The 14,069-nt window shown below is 44.6% G+C and overlaps 1 protein-coding gene across 12 annotated transcripts in view; it reads left to right on the top strand.

Moving 5' to 3' along the window:
* SGIP1 (SH3GL interacting endocytic adaptor 1) overlaps window positions 1-14,069 on the top strand; it is a 206,634-nt gene that overhangs the window by 114,971 nt on the left and 77,594 nt on the right. For all 12 annotated transcript variants that reach the window (XM_068239286.1, XM_068239287.1, XM_068239280.1 and 9 more), the window contains 4 exons: window positions 438-489; window positions 7,110-7,177; window positions 9,313-9,405; window positions 10,782-10,856. In XM_068239286.1, coding sequence (XP_068095387.1) covers window positions 438-489; window positions 7,110-7,177; window positions 9,313-9,405; window positions 10,782-10,856 — 288 coding nt within the window. The remainder of the gene's footprint in view (window positions 1-437; window positions 490-7,109; window positions 7,178-9,312; window positions 9,406-10,781; window positions 10,857-14,069) is intronic.

Below are 14,069 nucleotides of genomic sequence, written 5' to 3'. Positions count from 1 at the left end.
TCCGAATAACCAACTTTATTCAGTTGTAAATGGTAACTTACTAAAATAATATGTGTAATTTAATATTTTTTTATTATATAGCACCATCATTTTCAGCCTTCTTCAGTGTTTGGCTTTAGTTGGACTTTGTAAATGAAAGTTATGATCTGAGGATCATCACAAGCACTTTGTAGGGACCAGATTCTGTGTTATTAGCCTGGCCACATCCGGTGGAAAGGTAGATTCACTCTGATTCTAATAACTGGAGTAGTTGGTATAGTTTTTCTCTGCAGGAAGCCTCAGCCAGTAAAACTCGCTGAGATTTCACCTCTCTGGTCGCTAGAGACCCCTCCTACTGTCAGCTACACTTACCATCAGCTGACAGGAAGCTGAAGAAATTCTGTTAATTCGCAGTGACCACCGAAATGCCGTAACGCCTCTTCTCTCATTGTGTGCAGGTGAAGAGATTGCCAGGCCGAGGCGCTCAACTCTCACTACTGAAGTTACACAGTAAGATTTTGTTATTATTACTGTTGTGGTGATAGAAAGTCTGTGTAATTCTCCACCCACCCTTTCTCTAGTCTGCATGTATGCAGCTTGGACACAGTTCTGTATATAGGTAGTTCATGACTTACAAACACCTGAATTTTTTTCCCAAAAAGACCTTGCCGTTTGAGAAAATAAATTTTTAAAAAATGTATTTTTAAACCGATAAAATGACATTTTGTTGTCGTAGATAGTGATGAGCTCACGAGTAGTGAGCTATTAGAATCTGTGATTAAAATAAGGCTTGATTGCTTCAAGTGTGCGGCTGGAAGAGAGGGGGTTACTTACCCATAAGTCCGCGGTCCTCTATGCGTTCCAAATGTCTTGCACCTGTCGTATTAAATGCGTTGCAAGACTCACTACGCACACTTCCTCCTTCAAGCCAGAAGGAGGAAGTGCGTGTAGTGAGTCTTGCAACGCATCAAATAGGACGCGTGCAAGACGTTTGGTACGCATAGAGGACCGCGGACTTATGGGTAAGTAACCCCCTCTCTTCCAGCCGAACACCTGAAGCAATCAAGCCTCATTTTAATCAGATTCGAATGTCATAGAGGACCGCGGACTTATGGGCAAGTAACCCCCTCTCTCCCAGCCGCACACATGAAGCAAGCCTCATTTTAATCACGGATTTGAATAGCTCACTACTCGTGAGCTCATCACTGGCCGTACACTGAGGGCACAAGGGGACACAGTGGAGGGACAAAGGGTGACACTAAAGGCATGGAGGAACAATGTGAAACGGAGATTGGAGGCGCAGGGGTGTACAGAGGAGGTAAAGGTGAAAGATGGCACAGTGTTTCGATTTATGGACAGATTCAGACTAAGAACAACCTACAGTCCCTATCTTGTTTGTTATTCATTGACAACCTGAAGCAGACAGCGCTAATGTTATTAACCTGCTGGGCGTTCTGATTCCCGCGGCCGTGGGACTCTCGATCCACCCCAAAGCGCAGCCTGGCGGCGATTGGCCAGGCTGCGCACAGGGTCTGCGGGGGGCTCTTTTGCGGCGGGTAGCGGCAGATCGGCGGCGAGCGGAGCAAACACGCAGCTAGCAAAGTGCTAGCTGCGTGTTTGAAAAACAAAAAAATTATAAAAATCGGCCGACCAGGGCATGAGCGGCGCCCTCTAGCGTCTCTGGACGAGCTCACGCTAGGGAGGTTAAAGAGGTTTCTCCAACTTTACAGCCGTAGTTCAGCCCCATTGTTACTGAATGTGGTAAATTTGCATCCGTTGGCAATGTATTGCACTTCTGTACGCTTTTCAGTGAACATTAACCTACCTGGCTTGTTTCTGTAGTTTCTTCTTGCCAGGAGGGTGGAAGTTGCTTCCCCAGCACATTGCAGTTCACTTGTCATCTACCCACCACCTTCCTCTACTTAGAGAGACTCCTTTGGGCCAGAACTTAAACTTCCACCCCTTTCTTTTCAAATTATAACAGCCTGCATAGCCCTCTCAATTTAGGTGTGCATTAAAGAGACACTGAAGCGAAAAAAATATGATATAATGAATTGGCTGTGTAGTACGGATAATTACTAGAACATTAGTAGCAAAGAAAATATTCTCATATTTTTATTTTCAGTTATATAGAGTTTTTAATAACATTGCATCATTCTCTAATATTTGCAGTTTACACACTATGCTCACCATTCATTCTAAGTGATTTTACAGAGCCGGCCAGTAACTTTTGACCTGACCTCTGCAGAGAAAAAGAAAATACAATCCCAGACACTTGAGATAACAAGCTTCAGAAGACCGAGCTCTGTGCGACTTTGAAAATCGTGAAGCTCAATGGCTCTTTTGGAGTTTAACTCTTCCTGTACTGGAAACAATATTAGACTTGTGTCTCTGCTCCGAATGTTTTATTTCTGAGCTGTACTACACATACAAATGATTATATGATAATTGTTTTTCCGCTTCTGTGTCTCTTTAATGGTTTAATTTCAATCCTGCACATTCTAAATGCATTATGAAGTCGAAAATGTTCACTATCATAAACAAAAATAGAAAAACAGGCCTGATTTCTACTGCCAAGTTTTTCAAGTTTGACTTGAGCACTCGTTTTCTGTGATCTCCATTTGTACGCTTCCCTGAGTATTTACTACTCTCTTTCCAGATTTTAATGATTCCTTGGGCAGTTCCTAACACCGTTCCATTAGCTTCAAGTAATCTTTCTAATTATTTTACTTGCTTGACACAGGTCAATAATTTACCCTGAAATTCAGTAACTTTTTTTCTGTGATCGTAGTATACACCTTCAGACATAGTTGTTGAAGAAATGAGAAGTGATGCACTGCTTCACTTAAAACACATTATTCACTGCAAATGTTTCTAAATCCTTGGTTCTTTCAGCACGATTCCTGGAATACATTTTGACTAACTAATCCCTCCTGTCCTCCCTAAGTGTCCCAACATTGTGTCCCCTGCACCCCGCATTTATCTGTGGAGGTCCTCATTAGGGATGGTCAATAAGATGCAAATGATTCAGAGTTGATACAGGATTAGGATCACCAGGGCTGTGGAGTCGAGGAGTCGGGGCAATTTTGGGCACCCGGAGTCAGAGTCGTGGTTTTGTAAACTGAGGAGTCGGAGTTGGGAGTCGGATGATTTTTGTACAAAATCCACAGCCCTGTTAAGTATTAGACTAAGGAGTTGGAGTCGAGGAGTCTGAGCCATTTTGGGTATCCGGAGTTGGAGTCGGAGTCGTGGTTTCATAAACCGAGGAGTCAAGTTGGAAGATTTTTGTACCGACTCCACAGCCCTGAGGATCACATCCCACCTCCGCTTCATTTGATTGGTCCGTTTCCAAGCTGAATAAATTTGCATAAAAATTGTAAATCATTTTAGATGAACTCTAAATTATTTGCATTTCATTTACCATACGGAGTCCACTTCTTCGAGGTCTGGGTATTGGAAAAACACAAAGGAACAATCGAGAGCCTTAGATGGTGTAGTGTGTTAGCACAATGTAATTTAGGGCCTGTTTCCACTACAAGCAGATTGGATGCAGAATGGATACAGAAAAACTGACTCCAATGAATGCCTATGGGAAAATCTGCATCAGAAAAATCGCGTTTAGTGGAAACAGGCCGATAGGCTTTCATTGGAGTCAGCTTTTCTGCAGCCAATCTGCGTGTAGTGGAAACAGGCCCTTACAGTAAGTATGGTTATAGAGAGGTACTACTCACAAAGGTGGGTTACCGCACGGCAGCCACTGTATTCACAGGTGAGGAGATTAGAACCAACCCGACTCGGGTTACAAAGTCACTCTCAGTAAAGGAAACTGATCTGGGTAGCACCTAGACTACAATACTAGACTAGAATACTTGTTATTGGCTGTTCAAGTCTATTTGGGGAAGTAAGTTCACCACTACCTCCCATATTAAATTGTTTTCAACATGTTTTACTCTACTCTGACGCCTCTACTGTATAGCTAATTAAGCTTAAAGAGGAACTCCAGTGAAAATAATGTAGTAAAAAAAGTGCTTCATTTTTTACCATAATTATGTATAAATGATTTAGTCAGTGTTTGCTCATTGTAAAATCTTTCCTCTCCCAGATTCACATTCTGACATGTATTACATGGTGACATTGTTACTGTGGGCAGGTTATTTAGCTGTTTCTAGCTGCTCTGTCTGTTAGACAGCTAATAACAGCTATTTCCTGTCTCTGAACATTGTTACATTGTGGCAGTTTGCCAGCAGTACCGCGGTACTTGTGGGAGGGGTTTCAGCACAAAATCAGTCACACAGCGCCCCCTGATGGTCTGTTTGTGAAAATCATTGTCTTTCTCATGTAAAATGGGGTATCAGCTACTGATTGGGAAAAAGTTCAATTCTTGGTTGGAGTTTCTCTTTAAAGCGGGATTGTCACCCAAAAATCAAATTTCAACAGCAACTGGTCTGAGTGTATTACGTGATAAAGATGCTAATCCTGCATTCAATTTAATTCAAACATGATCCTCTGCTCACTTGTGTTTATAAGCAAGCCATTGGAGGAGAAAAAAAAGTTAGTAACTGTTAGGCATGAAAACCAAATAAAATTCTTTATTTCTATCTGTTGAACATATAAAATGAATGTTGAAAAGGCAATGCCTAATTTCAAAACCAATCTTATTTTTTGATTGCAGCTATTAATCGTCATGTCCACAGCTCTGCTAGTACGCAGAATTCAGCCGCAAAAGAGAAGTAGCAGTGCAGGCTGGGGTGAGGGTGGGGAGTTCTCCTTTACTATCCTCCCCTTCTCCACAGACACAGCTAGTTCAGCCTGATTGGCTGCAGCCTGTGTCACTCTCCCGCCTACTCCTCTCATTGGCTGCCTCGGAGTCTGTCTCCCCGCCCTCCAGCCGACAGGCAGGATCTCCGCCGAATTATGTCGGCACCTCCGCATACAAGGGGACCACCCGGCCCTGCTACCATTTCCACAGGGATTCCCTGCATTTAAACTCAACTCTATAGCATCTCCGCACGGCGCTGTCCCGCAGCATTGTAGTGCTTAGCGGGGAAGAATATATGCAGCGCACACAGACTCGCCTCAACATGGTCCCAGGCGATGGAGCTGCATTTATTCTTCCCCACTAAGCGCTGTAATGCTACGGGACGAGCGGGGATGCTGCAGGGTTGAGAGTAAATGCAGGGGGAATCCCTATGGATATAGTAGCAGGGCTGGGGGGTTCCTATGGATGCTAATGCTATTGCTGTGGGAAAGAAGGGGGGAGTAAGGGAGGAAGTGACCTCAGCATTGGCTTCAGCTTGAGGGACTAAAGATGGCCCCTGCCAGCAAACAGAATTCTCTCCATTTACCTTTTTCTATTTTATAAAATTCACTGAAATCAACATGTGGACAGTGCAATACATCTATTATGTAAGTAGAGCCTGTATTTATCTACTTATATATGTAGTTTTTTTTATCTGGCATAGTATGGCTGACAGCTCCTCTTTAAGGGAAGAAATTACGTCAGCATTTAGCCTGTGGGCAGAAGACATTGACCCCCACCAGGAACAGAATTCTCTTCATTTACTATATAAAATTCACTGAAATCAAAACGTGGACAGTACAATACATGTGTTGTGTAAGTAGATCAAGTATTTATCTACTTATATATGTGCTTTTTTTCCCCTGGCATAGTATGGCTAATCCTCCTGCTTTAAAGGTCTGGGGACTCTATCCACAGCCACTGCAGCTCTGATCATATGTCCTGAACCAGCCTCCTTCCTCAATTCCTTAATTCCTCATACCTAATCTATAAAGCCTTAGGGCTCTTTCACACTACAGGCAGCGGTAAAAGGCTAAAACGCTGCGTTTTGGCTGCAGGCGTTTTGAAGGCGTTTTCAAGGCGTTTTAACGCCAATACATCACTATCAATTGTAATAAGAATCGCCGCGGTAGGCCCGGAAAAAGCGCCTGGGAGCGTTGAAACGCAACGCTCCAAAACGCGGCGTTTAGTGTGAATGGTAAAATGAAAGTCTATGGACTTTCTTTTACCAAGCAAAACGCCAACTTCGGCCGTGGCGTTAAAACGGCGAAAAAGCCCTCTGGTGTGAAAGGGCCCTTATGCCTTGCACTAGACTTTGCCACTACTAAACAATTAAAATTGCTCCTACACTGTGCAATAGTTTTGCCCAATTAGACATTTGTTCAGACAAATCATTTAATCAATCATGAATTAAAGTAGATTTAAAATTTGTGATGATTATTACAATTGATATTAAGGGTTAAAATCAATCTAAAGACCGATCTGCATAAAAGCGCTCAACATGAAAAACCTTTCCCTTTCAATTATTGTGGTCAGGGCTGTGGAGTCGGAGCAATTTTGGGTACCTGGAGTCGGAGTCGGTGGTTTCAATAAACTGAGGCGTCTGAGTCGGGTGATTTTTGAACCAAATCTATAGCCTTTGTAAAAATTAGATTAAGGAGTCGGAGCAATTTGGAGTACCTGGAGTCGGTGGTTTCATAAGCTGAGGAGTCGGATTTGTATGATTTTTGTACCGACTCCACAGCCCTGATTGTGGTGCAGCAGAATAGGGGGAAAGACTGCATATATAAACTAAGGAAGAAAATGCTTTGTTGCACAATGACCCACGGAAGCACTTCAAGTAGAGGTTGTTTAGCTCTGCAGTATCACTGTAACAGAGGTGTGTTCCAACAGATTTATGGAGAGTATCTACAAGCTACTGTACCAGCATGCGACTGCATGCTGGATTCCTGTGTTTATTTGGTGTGAACCAAGAGCAGAAGTGGAGCAGTAACTCGCCACAGCCAATCAGAATCTTTCATCTGTTTTTGCACCATTTATGCTCCAGTGTTCCTTGCAGTAATTTTGTTAAATCTGCCCCACAAGCCTACTTTTTCTCATTGTCATTAATGGCAACATACAGTACACACATGCCTCATTTACTATAGTAAACCTGACCGCATTTTAAATATTAAACATACATCATCATAATGTTTCCATTGGGGAGATGAGTACAGCATACTTGTAACCAGGTCAAAGCTATAGCCATTTAGCCATTGTTGTGATATCATTCATTTATGTATTATCTTCACACTCGTGACAGCTTATTGTTTGTTTTTCTAAATCAATCCAGTAAGAAGACACCAGCTGAATTATTCGGACCTCCTCTGGAATCTGCCTTTGAGGGACCACGATCTGAAAGTAAGTCTTGGAATGTATCTTCTGTGCTCAATTTTCTATATGTTCAGTAGGAAAACTGAAGACACATATCTAGGGAGCATGTAAGGTCAATCTGTGTACATGCAGCCCTGTTCTAAAATAAAAATAATTGTGATTGAACAAATGCAGTGGAACCTTTGTTTCGGGAACATGCTTGTAATCCAAAGCACTCTTATATCAAAGCAAATGTCCCCCACAAGGATTAATGGGCATCGAATTACACCTGCTGCTCCCCCCCCCCCCCCCCCCAAAAAAGCGAAAAGCGTTAGTGCGGCGTACAAAACACGCCATGGTGGCGTATGGAGGAGGTTAGTGCTAGGTGTAGGTAAGGAAGGGGGGGTAGTGTTAGGTGTCGGTATAGAGAAGGTTAGTGTTATGGTACCCATACACAGTACAATAAAAACATTTGATTTTCCAGTTTTTTTTCGACCAAAACAATCAAAATGAATGAAAGTTGAAAATAATATTTCTTTGGGATCTAGAAAAACGAACAATGATCTTGTTTTTTCTATAAAAATCCGATCGGATGTGTTAGAAAAATCTTTATAATCGATCTAAATTATCTAATCGAAAAAAAAGTAAAAAATTGTACCATCTATGGGCACCTTTAGTCATATGTGGTGCGGGTCAATACACTGTCTACTCCCACTGGCCGCACATGATCCGGCAGCAGGTGGGAACAGAGTCTTAGGAGTATGTGAAGACCCCATTTAGTGTTAGGTGAGGGCGGGTAGTTAAGGCATAGGTGGGGTAAGTACCTTAAAGCATAGTGGGGGGGGGGGGTACCTTAAAGGAATTATCAGGGAAAAAAAATGAGTTTCACTTACCTGGGGCTTCTACCAGCCCCATGCAGCCGCCCTGTGCCCTCGTAGTCACTCACTGCTGCTCCATTCCCCTGCTGCCAGCTAGTTTAGTTTTTGCCAACCTCAGGGTCGGCAGGCAGCATTGCTTACATTTTTTAGCATTTCCGCTGGTGCAGGAACATTAACGCATACATTTTTTGGCGTTAGCGACGCAATGCTAACAAATTTTCGCGTTGCAACGCGAACGCTAAAATTTGTTTGCATTGCACCGCTAACTCGAAAAATTTATGCGTTAATGTTCCTGCACCAGCAGGAATGCTAAGAAATTTAAACAATGCGGCCTGCCGACCCTCAGGTCGGCAAAAACGAAACTAGCTGGCAGCGGGTGACTGGAGCAGCAGTGAGTGACTATGAGGGCACAGGGCGGCTGCATGGGGCTGGTAGAAGCCCCAGGTAAGTGAAATTCTATTTTTTTTTTTTTGCCTGACAATTCCTTTAATCAGCAATGCAGAGTATTACGAGCGGAAGCCGTGCTGTGATATCTCACCTGCTGCAGCAGCCGGAGCCCACCGATGCGGCCTCCTGTCACCACTCAGTTCTCTCCCTAGCGCCCAGCACGTCTTCCTGATTCACGTGATTACACGAGTGCAGGAATAGGTGCCAGCACTACGGGGAGAGCTGAGCAGTGACAGGAGGATGCATTGGTGGACTCCGGCATGCAGCAGCAGCAGGTGATATATCACAGCATGGCTTCCGGTCTCAATACTCTGCATCGCTGCAGAACGGCTGCACAGGACTCGGGCGTCACCCCCTGCCATGGTGACACCTGGAGCGGCTTGCCCCTGCCACCACCCCCTTAGTTTGCCACTGAGTGGTTGTCTTCTGTGTTTCAAGAATGGATCAATAAAATTGGCACTTGTGAATTTATTCTGCAAGGTGTACGAAATGATTATCCCATTGGACAGGATAGTGTGATACTTGCCATGGTATAACCTCTATTGATGTTCCCTTTAATTACCTGCTGCAGAACAATTTAGCATACCTAAATATCCATGTACAAGCCCCATACCTGTACAGTCTCCAACAGGACCAATGGCTTTATCTTGGAGAAATCATAGCACCTAGGTTGGAAAAATTCACCCTAGCTTATCTGGTCCTTCTCCCAGATTAATTGGTATGAAGGTAGCAGAACAGATCAGTGGTAACCAATCAACACACAACTTTTGCCCAGTACTTTTACTCAGCAATTTGTTCATATGGATTGCTCATTGTGTCAGCGGCAGCCGTATAACTTTGAACATTTCTTTCTTGCAGTTCCTTTAGATCAGTCAGATATATGGGGAGCGTCGCAGTTGAGCACGGAAGCCACAGGGTCCCCCGACTCATCAAGGCCGTTCCCAACAGGAAGTAAGTCATTGTGATCCCTCCTTGACAAACCTCCCTGTAATCCTGAAAGAGCCCTGATACCTGATTACAGCTGCTTTCTATCTGCAGGCACAGGATCTAGAAAGTCCAAGCGGCCGGAGGGAGGTTTCTGAACTTTCCCTGCTTCCTCTGGACCTCAGATGGTGCTGTGTTGGTAGACAGACATGCCACAAAACATGTCTTCTGTGTTGTGATGCAGCTGTCTGTCCATCAGCACAATGTTATTCGACAGCTGAAGCAGACAGAGCAAAGATAACCAAACCTCCCTCTATCTCACAGGTGCCAAACTCCAGTCCTTGAGGGCCATATCCATGCCAGGATAGACTGAGAAATGGAAAAATGTGTTCTACTTGATGAACCACAAGTTTATCAAGTTCCGTCAATTCATTTTAGCTGTGCCAAGAATGTGTAAGGACCTCAAACCTTGGGGACTGGAGTTTGACAGTCTTGCTCTATCTGCTTAGATTGTCTAGGATCCCAGCCCTGGGGATGGGGAGACACTAGTAGAAATATAAATAATTGTGGGTATGGGCTTCAAAGCCACCTATCCAAAACCTGGACATTAGTAAAGAAGCTTATAATGGAAAGACAAATAATCATCCGTCTATGTCAGCTCACTTCACTATCATAAAATTTGAATAGCTGGATTGTCCATTTATTACTCATGGAGCTGTACCAGAAATGTATTCAAAAATCCCAGCAGTATACTCAATACCACTACTACAGTTAAGAAAAGAGCTGTGTTAGCATTTAATACAGGCAGGGCAGTGCTGTATTCACAGCCACAGCACTAGCCTTGCTGTCAGATCTTAATTTTGGGCTATAGCTGGACTTTAAAGGGAACCCGAAGGAGAGACCTATCAAGGCTGACCTATTTATTTTCTATTAAACGATAGACATTATAGCCTGGCTGTCCTGCTGATCCTCTGCTTCGAATACTTAGCATATACCCTAAACAATAATGCCGATCAGGTGTTTCTGACCAGATAAGCTGGATGCTTGTTTCAGGTGTGTGGTTAAGACACTACTGACCAGAGAGATCAGCAAGGTTGCCAGGCAACTGGTATTGTTTAAAAGGAAATAAGTATGGCAGCCTCCGTATGTCACTCACCTAGTGTTACTAGTGTTCTTTTTAATGGTAACAAAGGTTTAGTTAGAGAAGTATTAAGCACATTAACACATCAAAGTTACAGAAACGGAAAACCACATGCGACTTCAGAGCCACTAGCCGAAGACTGTTTTCTAAAACGTTTTATTTAGCTAAGCAATGTATTTTCCTAATCTTCTGAAGAACATAATTAGTCCTACTGCATGAATATTTGGGATTTACATGTTTGCTTTTTTTTTTTTTTTAATAGCACCTCCACCCATTCCACCCAAAAATATTCCGGCCACCCCACCAAGAACGGCTTCCCCATTACCTGCAGGCACAGGTGGGTCCTTGTTTTATTTCTATTGTTTGCGTATGGTTTGTTATGTGTTACTCCATGTGAAACTGAGACTTGATATCTGTGCTAGAGTACATGGTGTCTCGGCACCAGTTAGTTCGGCACAGGGCGAGCCGAATGACTGCTCTCTCTGCTGCTGCTAAGCTCCGAGGTGACGTTAAATACTGTTACGTTGCGACAACTCGGAGGTAATGTAATTCGGGGTCTGGCAGCCGCATAGTGTTGCTGCTATAACGCCGCACAGCTCCACACGCCGAAATAACCTGATTCGTCTATGCTAGGATGTTATAAAGCCAACCATTTTCACAGTTACTTAGATCATGTGACCTTTAGTTATTAATGGCAGCTCGGGGACTCAGGGGGAGTCCCCGAGCTGCCATTAATAACTGAAGGTTATTGTATAAAAGTTTAGTGTTGATTAGAGTTATCGGAAGAGATCAGAGGTCACACTGGAAATTAATGGCCTGTGATTACTCAATGCAGAGACTCTGATTGCATGAAAAAATAGTGCAGGTAGTGCTGCTTAAAGAGGAACTGTAATGACATGTAGCAAAACAGTACATTATTCAGGATACCCACTTTTAGGATAAATATCCTGGTTTCAACATCAGAAGCACTTCCTATAGCAACATACGGCTCTATATTGGTATGTAGTCCCGTCATCCCATGGAGGCTTAGCCTAGGCCAGCACCGGGCAAACTATGGCCCGTGTGTGCTTGTTATACTGGCCCCTCTTTCCACCTCCCTCCCTGTACAGTTGCGCGCGGGCAGCGGGGAATTTGAAACTCGCCTCGCTCACGGAACTCACACGTTGCGTCTCCATGGCAACAAGACACGACATGACGTCAGGAAGCGCCAGCATATTACACACTTGCAGCCAGCTTGTAACATGCTGGCACGTTCTGACGTCCCATCATGTGACGTCCTGTTGCCATGGAGACGCGATGTGGGACTTGAGCGAGGCAAGATTCAAATTTCCCGCTGTGTGCACCATTGTACAGGGAGGGAGGGGTGGCATTTTAAGAATGTGGCCCTTGGTCCGCACAATGCACCAAGGCTGTGTAAACATTGCCCAGGCTTTGCCTAGGCTGTTTATTATAAAGAATCTCCCCCCAAGCATTCTGGGAGACCAGCTATATTTTTGTACTGGCTTTTGAACTCTCGCCAACGAACCATCCGCAGAGTTCACTTGCCAGTACTAAAGATATTGCCACCTGTGATAAACTTCAGAAAGTAAATCATGAAGGTGAAATATTTTACAGTGGGAAAACACTGATTACTTTATAAATGAATATTGTAAAAGAAAATAAGCATTAATGATTTTATTTTGGTTACAGTTCCTCTTTAAAAACTGAAGACAGAACTCCAGTGGAGTCTACTATAGTTCATAGAGCAGTCATCCAAAGTTATTTGTTATGTGGTTGACTTCACTGAGAAATTCATTGTAATCAAATTGGCCAGATACCAGTGTGAATTTAGTTTGAGCGATCTACTGTGCTCAGCACATTTACACACGGTCTTAGCTTAGTTTTGCTTCCCTGATTTCAGCTATGAGGAGGCTTAATGTGACCCAGACAGCCAAATAATGATATTAAATTATGTTTAAATAAGATTAGTAGCTCTGGAGGTAGCTCTGGCATTGCATATCCAGGAGAGAGAAAATGTGATCCTGGTTTAATTTAGATGAAGCAAAATGTATTGAGATATTTTTGTTGCCTATGAGAGAGCCACCGAGAGGGAGAGGGAATAAAAGAGTATGCTGGGCACTAAGAGGGAGGAGGAACAGAGAGGATGCTGGGCACTAAAAGGGAAGAGTAACAGAGAAGCTGTTGGACACTGCGAGAGGAGGAACAGAGAGAATGCTGGGCACTATTAGGGAGGAGGAACAGAGAAGATGCTAGGCACTAACAGGGAGGAGGAACAGAGAGGATCCTGGGCACTAAGAGGGAGGAGGAACAGAGAGGATCCTGGGCACTAAGAGGGAGGAGGAACAGAGAATGCTGGGCACTAAGAGGGAGGAGGAACAGAGAAAATGTTGGACACTAAGGGAGAGGAGGAACAGAGAATGCTGGGCACTAAGGGAGAGGAGGAACAGAGAATGCTGGGCACTATTAGGGAAGAGGAACAGAGAAGATGCTAGGCACTAAAAGGGAAAAGGAACAGAGAGGATGCTGGGCATTAAGAGGGAGGAGGAACAGAGCGGATCCTGGGCACTAAGAGAGGGGGAACAGAGAGGATGCTGGGCACTAAGAGGGAAGAGGATCAGAGAGAAGGCTGGACACTAAGAGGGAAGAGGATCAGAGAGAAGGCTGGGCACTAAGAGGGAGGAGGAAGAGAGAAGATGCTGGGCACTAAGAGAGAGGAGGAAGAGAGAAGATGCTGGGCACTAAGAGGGAGGGGAAACAGAGAGGATGCTGGGCACTAAGAGGGAAGAGGAACAGAGAGAATTCTGGGCACTAAGAGGGAAGAGGATCAGAGAGAAGGCTGGGCACTAAGAGGGAGGAGGAAGAGAGAAGATGCTGGGCACTAAGAGAGAGGAGGAAGAGAGAAGATGCTGGGCACTAAGAGGGAGGGGAAACAGAGGATGCTGGGCACTAAGAGGGAAGAGGAACAGAGAGAATTCTGGGCACTAAGGGCCCGTTCAGATCACAAATGCGGATGGCCATGCGTGCGGAACGCGTGCGGACTGCAACGCGTACGAACGCATGGCCATCCGCGTTTGTGTGCGTTGCGTGGCTGATCCCATCACTGAAAAGTGAATGGGACAGCCACGCGTTTTAGCAAAATCTGCATGCAGCATGCGTTCCCGGACCGCAACTCTATGCAATGTCTGATGTCGTGCGTATCGGCCACCTGCATGCGTTTCCAAAACGCGGCTGGAAACGCGTGCAGTGTGAACGGGCCCTAAGAGGGAGAACCCGGGAGTATGCTGGGCACTAAGAGGGAGGAGGAAGAGGGAAGATGCTGGGCACTAAGATGGAGGGGAAACAGAGAGGATGCTGGGCACTAAGACGGAGGAGGACCAGAGTGGATGCTGGGGACAAAGAGGGAACAGGAATAGAGAGAATTCTGGGCACTAAGAGGGAGTGGAAACAGGATGGTGGGCACTAAGAGGGAGGAGGAAAAGAGAGGATGCTGGGCACTAAGAGGGAGGAGGAAGAGAGAAGATGCTGGGCACTAAGAGAGAGGAGGAAGAGA

This window comes from Hyperolius riggenbachi, chromosome 6 (assembly GCF_040937935.1).
Source record: "Hyperolius riggenbachi isolate aHypRig1 chromosome 6, aHypRig1.pri, whole genome shotgun sequence".
Taxonomy (NCBI): Eukaryota; Metazoa; Chordata; class Amphibia; order Anura; family Hyperoliidae; genus Hyperolius; species Hyperolius riggenbachi.
Note: the sequence above shows the minus strand (reverse complement) of the source record. Positions and strands in the feature narration are given on the sequence as shown.